The sequence below is a fragment of the Pleuronectes platessa genome, chromosome 7, assembly GCF_947347685.1.
Source record: "Pleuronectes platessa chromosome 7, fPlePla1.1, whole genome shotgun sequence".
Lineage (NCBI taxonomy): Eukaryota > Metazoa > Chordata > Actinopteri > Pleuronectiformes > Pleuronectidae > Pleuronectes > Pleuronectes platessa.
In genome coordinates, this window is record NC_070632.1 from 375,902 (window position 1) to 383,401 (window position 7,500).

The 7,500-nt window shown below is 45.2% G+C and overlaps 1 protein-coding gene across 1 annotated transcript; it reads right to left on the reverse strand.

The window, feature by feature from the left end:
* Nucleotides 1-4,989: 4,989 nt before the first annotated feature.
* On the reverse strand, nucleotides 4,990-6,015 carry LOC128444021 (transcription factor Jun-like). Its single transcript, XM_053426308.1, has one exon. The coding sequence runs from the start codon at nucleotides 6,013-6,015 to the stop codon at nucleotides 4,990-4,992; it is 1,026 nt and encodes a 341-aa protein (XP_053282283.1).
* Nucleotides 6,016-7,500: the final 1,485 nt, after the last annotated feature.

Here is a 7,500-nt window from a genome sequence, read left to right on the forward strand (position 1 = left end):
TGGTTGTTAAAGGCTCCTGGTGGTTAAAGGCTCCTGGTTGTTAAAGGCTCCTGGTTGTTAAAGGCTCCTGGTGGTTAAAGGCTCCTGGTTGTTAAAGGCTCCTGGTTGTTGGGCCCCTGGTGGTTAAAGGCTCCTGGTTGTTGGGCCCCTGGTTGTTAAAGGCTCCTGGTGGTTAAAGGCTCCTGGTTGTCTGGCCCCTGGTGGTTAAAGGCTCCTGGTTGTTGGGCCCCTGGTTGTCAAAGGCTCCTGGTGGTTAAAGGCTCCTGGTTGTTGGGCCCCTGGTTGTTAAAGGCTCCTGGTGGTTAAAGGCTCCTGGTTGTTGGGCCCCTGGTGGTTAAAGGCTCCTGGTTGTCGGGCCCCTGGTGGTTAGAGGCCCCTGGTGGTTAGAGGCTCCTGGTGGTTAGAGGCTCCTGGTTGTCAGCAGCTCTAAACTTGTAACTGGTCTCTGGTTGCCTTTGGGCCCCTGGTGTTTTCCTTGTTAAATCTCGGGCCCCTCAGTGATATGGTGGTCCCTGGTGTTTCCTCCTCACCACAGTAGCTCATGTTAGTTGGTGTGTGCAGATTGATCACACTGGTTTGTATTTAACCTACTTAGGCAGCGAGCTGAGCCGGGCCCCTGCAGGATTTAACATTTCCAACTGTCAGGATGAATTAAGCTGCACTTATCCCACGCTCAGCCCCCCCCCGGGCCCTTCAGCCGACTGACTCACGGCTCTGTGACGCCAGCACTCTGAGAGATTCTCTTAAACATCTGGATGAGCCTGTGATCGGCTCCCGGGGGCTTCAGAGGAAAAACATATTTCAGGGTTTAAAGGAGAAAACAATAATTTCTTCACCTTAACTTCAAGTGTCTTTAATTACAACATAGATTAAACACGTCACTTTATGACATTTTCTGCTGCTTAATCATTCTCATTATCTGAGTTCTTATTTAACGCCCCCATCAGGTCATAAGTAACATCTTATAAATCCATCAATCACATGCTATTAGTCTCACAGATGTTAACAAGGATCAACTTCCTGTTCTCAAGAGTCAAACAGAAACTTAGTGATCAGTGATGAAGCTCAGTCCCATGTGAGGATCCTCTCCCAGGACACACACATGCTGATGGACCTGAACACATGAACACAACAACACAACAACAGGATTCACTACATGAGAAGAACCAGTTTGTAACTTCATGATTAACGTGTTTATACATCATGTCTGATGGAGACTTTAAATAATGAATCTCTGAGGTGTCTAGTATCAGAACCTTTGATTTATCTGAGGAGCTAATCCAGGTTTTATGTTTTATTATTTTTATATTTAGAGGTTTTATTGACACGCATAACCGGCTGTCGTCTGCGTAGCAGAGTTCTCATGGTTCCTAATGGAAGCAAATATAATGGGAATAATTGTTTTAAGACTTTTTACCTGCTTAACTAACGTCACTCACCAGCCTGAGCTGTTCAGTGCTAATCAGCTAATGCTAAACTAACATGTTGAAAAACCATTAGGCTAATGCTAAACCTGTTAGCATTGTCCGTGTGTGTGACCCACAGACTGGAAAGAAAGATGGACGACATGACGACTTCCAGACGGAAGCCAAAGTGTCTCGTCAGCTCCGCTAGCTTAAAACATCGTGGGTCACTTTTTCTTTTTTTACATTAATATAATCATATCTTCTGTGTGTTAACATGAAATCAGTTTCCACCAGAGTCAGTCCACGACTTGTTTGTCTTATTTTAGCACAAAGAGAATCTGCTTTGCTTCTTCACAATGTTTAAATTTACATATATGAATAAATCATTGATTGAATATGTAACAGATGAAATCCTCTAAAAACAAGTGAAGCCAGTTTCGTTTCACAGTGCTCTGATTTATACGTAATGAAGGATTGTTTTCATTTAAATTTCTAAAAAGGCTTTTTCATGTTAAACAGATGATGTATGAGGAGAAAATGAGTAAAAACAGAAGATGTAAACTCAGTGATTCTTGGTTCTACTGGTTTGTCCAGTGGTTTAACAAAGTTTAGAACCAGCTCTTCTCCCCACAGACGAGCAGCATGTGGAAATATGAATATGAATCAAATCAAACAGTAAAAACTATTTAACCACCGAGACGTCGTCCCTCCAGCAGCAGCACCTTGTTTCATGGATGAGTTCAATTTAAATAAGCTCTGCTGCCGCGTCCTGATCCCAGAACAGAAACCATGAATAACAGATGAGTGTGAAGAGGATTAATTCCAGAGCAGTAAGACCTGAAGCTAATGTGATGATGACAGAAAGCTCCTGTCAGCACCAGGAGGAAATCTTCCTCTGTTCAATCAACATGTTTCAATCTTTGTCAGAATGAACTTCATTCAACAACTTTACCGTCTGTGGTTAAGTCCATATTTCATATCTTTATTACAGAACCACTGACTTCACTTCCTCAGACGTTTATAACAACATCTTCGTTAAACAAGAGGAAACAGCAGCAGCTCGTGTGGTTCAGGAAGCAGAGGATCATGGGTAATATCCAGCGCTCAGTTGTGTCTCACTTCAGTGGAACGACTCAGACATTGATACACATGAAAACCTCTTCAGCCTCTGACACAGAGACCAACAGAGTTCACCATGTGTGGCTGCAGGGGGCGCTGCTGCTCACTAGCTGTCACACAGTGTTGCTTTAAGAGCAGAGTTTGAATCGTAGTGTAATCTGAGCAGCTTCCTGCTCGTTTGTTCAAATAGTAAAAGACATGTGAGATGTCCTGAGCGTGAGAAGTGTCTCTTTGTCCCCGTGTCCCCGTGTCCCCGTCCACGAGCATCCTGAAGACCAACAGAGGCAGGAAGTGGTTTCCAGTAGAAAACTCCGCAGGTTGCAGTGAAAGAAAAATACAAAAACACAAGATATCTCATAAAACATCTAACTTTCAAATCGAATGTGTTTATTAACACAACCAACATCAGTGCGATCGAATACGTTTACTCCCACACATTAAAACGAGGATTAGAATTTTAAATGTAAAGACACGTCTCTGCTCACAAACACACACGTATACACACATACCCACACTTACTCTCTCACACACTCTAATACACACACACACACACGCACACAACATAGCTGTTTGTTTTTGAAGTGTGGAGCAGATCTGATTATCCTGTAACACTGTCAGTGTGTGTCTGTGTGTGTATTCATGCATGATATGTGTGTGTGTGTGTGTGTGTGTGTGTGTGTGTGTGTGTGTGTGTATTCATGCATGATGTGTGTGTGTGTGTGTGTGTGTTCATGCATGATGTGTGTGTGTGTGTGTGTGTGTCTTCAGGCGTTGACCAGTGAAGCCAGGAGGAAACTGCATCTGTCTAAATGCATCGACAAACACTGCGGTGAAGAACACACACACACAAACACACACCCACACTAACTCAGTGTATATTAAACAATCTTACTGGTTTAATGAGGCTTTTTAAAAAGGAGAGTTGAAATCATATTTTTACCAGTTTTTCATCATTCACATTAGTTTTTGTATCAATTCAAAATCAGTGAATGTTTTTCATTCTTTGTCCGAATCAGCTGTTTATTTTTAATTTGATTAACTTTGTCATCATAAAAGTTTTGAACTGCTTTTCTGAGTTGTATTTTAATGAATGTGCTGAAGGAATAAAGTAGATTTTTTTATGGCCAAAGCAAAGATCCAGCAGCTGAAGTCCAGCACTCACCTTCATGTCTTCAGCTGAAGGGACAGAAGTGAAGATCAGTGGAGACGAGTGGAGACTCCAGCAGGTGAGTCCAGGTCCCAGTGATCATGAGAAGTCACTTTACATCTCATCATCATTCTACAGGAGCTGGAGTCTGTCGCTGGGACTCTCCTCCCTGATGTGAGCTGGAACCTGGAGGAACCAGCCTGGACCTCTCAGGTTCACCCAGAAGGACGCTAAACAGCTAACAGTGTGTGTGTGTGGGCGTGTGTGTGTGTGTGTGTGTGTGTGTGTGTGTGTGTCTGTGTGTGTGTCTGTGTGTGGGTGGGTGGGAGGGAGGGTGGGGAACAGACCACAGTTCCCAGTGAGCCAGAGGAACCAGGCCTGATGACCCAGCATGTATTTGTCTTATGGCTGAATGTGTAACCGTCCACATGGATCCTATCACAGAGGAGTTCACACAGTATTCATTCATCTGGATTTATAACAATAACTTAATATTCTGATCAAAATGGAGAAACCCTGATGGAAATCTGCAGATCTGATTATTTCATCATTTCATTCATTTTATTTTATAGTAAAAACAAAAGCAGGAATCATGAGGAAAAATAAAATCTGTAAAATCTTCACGTGTCTTGTACAGTTTCCTTCCCTCACGTGCACGTGTTCAGTAATAATAACACACTTACACACTCACACACACACACACTCAATCAGACAAACACACACACTCTCCCACAAAGATTCTCCCTTTACTGACATTTACATCAGGTACAACACACACACACACACACACACACACTCTCCCACAAACACACACACATACACACACTTACACACACACAGACACACACACACTCAATCACACACACACACACACACTCTCCCACAAACACACACACACACACACACACACACTCTCCCACAAACACACACACATACACACACATACACACACTTACACACACACAAACACACACATACACACACACTGTTTGCTGTTTAACAGTCTCTTTAAATTCAATCTGTTTCCATTTGTCTTTTGTTCCGTCTTTTCTTTAAAGTCCAGACGTCTCTCGTGTCGGGCGTTTGTCCCGCCCCTGTCTCCGCCCTTTCCAAGCCCCGCCTCCTCTGGCTCCATGGTTGATGGTGGTTTTAGTGGGACTGTCAGGCAGCGTGAATCCCTGAGACGTCCTCGTGTCCGGAGACGCCGAGCTGCTCGCTCCGACCAAGAGCCCGAGTGAAACCTCCTTCTCCTTGTGTCCCTCGTCCTCAACAGTCCTCGCTGCCCGTCCCTCCTCGTCCTCCTCGTCCTCCTCGTCCTCAACAGTCCTCGCTGCCCGTCCCTCCTCGTCCTCCTCGTCCTCCTCGTCCTCCTCGTCCAGGCCTGGTGGCGGTCGCGGAGCTGACAGTGATCTGGCAGCCGTTGGTGATGTGACCCTTGACCTTCTGTTTGAGCTGAGCGACCTGCTCCCTCAACGTGGAGGCCGTGGAGGCCAGGTCTGAGTTCTGGGTCTTCAGGACCTTCACCTTCTCCTCCAGCCGTGAGATCCGCTCCAGCTTCCGCTGGCGGCACTTGGACGCGGCGACGCGGTTGCGGAGCTTCTTGCGTTCGGCTTTAATTCGCTCCTGCGTCTCTAGGTCGATCGGGGAGAGGGAGGGAGGGGACATGGGGTCACCTGATGGGTGAGGCACCTCGGGGACGGTCTGGGGGACGTCCATGCCTCGGGTGTGAGGCTGAGGTGGTCCACCGTGTCCTGAGCCGCCACCGTACGCTCCCTGCCCTCCAGAATAAGGCATCTGGCCCCGGGTGTAGCTGCTGAGGTTAGTGTAGACGGGGGGGTCAGCGGCGGACATCAGGCTCCTCTGATAGGCCCCCTGCAGGGAGACGGAGCTGGACGGGGACATGGGGCCGCCTCCCACCAGCTGGTTCTGCTGGTGAAGGTCAGCCAGCGCTTTGACGAAGCCGTCGGCGAATCCTTCTTGTTCGTTGGTCGCCTGGTTGCGGTAGATGAAGGGGTTGGAGGGGGGGCAGGTTGTGACCAGTCCCTGATTGGTCTGAATGATCAGGTGCTCCAGGTCGGGCGACGCCAGCTGCAGCAGGTTCATGTCCCCCGGAGACGCTGCCGAGGCCACCGCCGACATCAGGGAGCTGTTCCCCCCGAGCCCCGGGTTGCTGGTTCCCCCCCTCCCTCCTGTGGCGTCACCGCCGGGGCAGTGATGACTGCCCGGCGCTGACATGGACCTCTTACTCATCAGCATCTTGTGTCCCGGGTACCGCTGGTCCTCAGCGAGGCGTCTGCAGCCGGGGACAGCCGGAGAGTCCTCGTGGTAGAAAGGTGTCTCCATCCTGGTCCTCACTGATGATGAAGAGTATCAGAGGGAATCTTCATAATCAGATTAACCTGAATATCAGAGGAGATTGAGATGTTCCACTGACGTCAGCAGCCGGAGGATGAAGGAGATGATGAAGAGGAGGAAGAGGAGGAAGAGGAGGAGTTCCTGCAGGAAAAATAAACACGTGTGAGAAGGAGAGGAGGGAAAGAGTAGTGCGTGGTAAATTAGGATGTAGCGACATGGTGTGTATGTGCGTGTGTGTGTGTGTATGTGCGTGTGTGTGTGTGTGTGTGCGTGTCTGCGTGTGCATGTGTGTGTGTGTGTGTGTGTGCATGTGTGTCATGTCGTCCATCTGTGGTTAGAATCAGGTCAGGGGTTAAAGGTCAGTGTCACAAAAGCATCACATTTATTTATCTTTAAATGATGTGAGTTTATTTCCTCTAGATTGTGGAATCTTATGAAGATTTGAATTGCCTTGGGAACCTGAGTCTCTCTCCAAAGAGGAATAGTCTCTCAGATCATAAGTTTGAGAAGCTTCTCCTCTTGAGGAACAGTAACTGGTTTGAGAGCTAGCAGTGTGGTGGCTACTGGTCAGAGGTGAGAGGTGAGACTTTAGCCCATTTGAACGTCTGTTGAGAATCTCATCTCTTCTCTCTATTTAGCTTTGCCTTATGAGGCATGTTTGTTAAACCATCTTGTCAACCTTTTGTCAAATCACATATTCATTTATATGCAGCACCTCAAGGCACCTTTGTTTTCTCTTTTAATAAGTGTTAATACTGCCAATCACTTTTATTTCATTGGGCCTAATGTGGTAAAAACACCACAGTTAAATGACTGAGACAGTTATTTTGTATTAGTTAAGTATTAAAAGGGATTTTTGTACTACTGCTTGATTTGAAGGCCTGTTGCCCTGTTCATTACAATAAATAGGTCTAAAAAATATGTTTACTGTGTTTAACTGTTCAGTATTATTCATATTCATTACATTTAAAAAGCAGACATAAAAGTAACTTAAAAGTTACTTTCCCTAGTAACTAATTACTTTTGATATACAGTAACTGGTGAAGAAATTCAATTACCTTTAAAGAAGTAACTAGTAACTGTAACTAATTACTAATTTTCAGTAACTTGCCCAACACTGCACATCACACACATAATAATATAATATATAGTAACTATGTATATAGCAACAAAAATGAAAACCAACATTTCATGTTATTTATTAGCAAATGAACTAAAAATATATTATAAATAAAAATCAATCACAGCTGCTGTTTTCATCAGTTGAGGTTTTATCTTCTCAGTGACTTTCTAAAATAATGTTTTTTAGTTAAATACAATAACTTTGATCATGTTATGATCATGTTGATTAAAAGATTAAAGCAGCGTCAGTGTTTTAACACTTTCCACATCGAGCAGCTTCCACATTAAACACTGATTAAAGTTCATGTTAATATAACTGGAATTTATCTGGTTCTTAATCCCATCTGAACT

Bases quoted from the DNA above. Each gene is read 5' to 3' on its own strand.
- LOC128444021 (XM_053426308.1), bottom strand. From the start codon at position 6,015: ATGGAGACACCTTTCTACCACGAGGACTCTCCGGCTGTCCCCGGCTGC.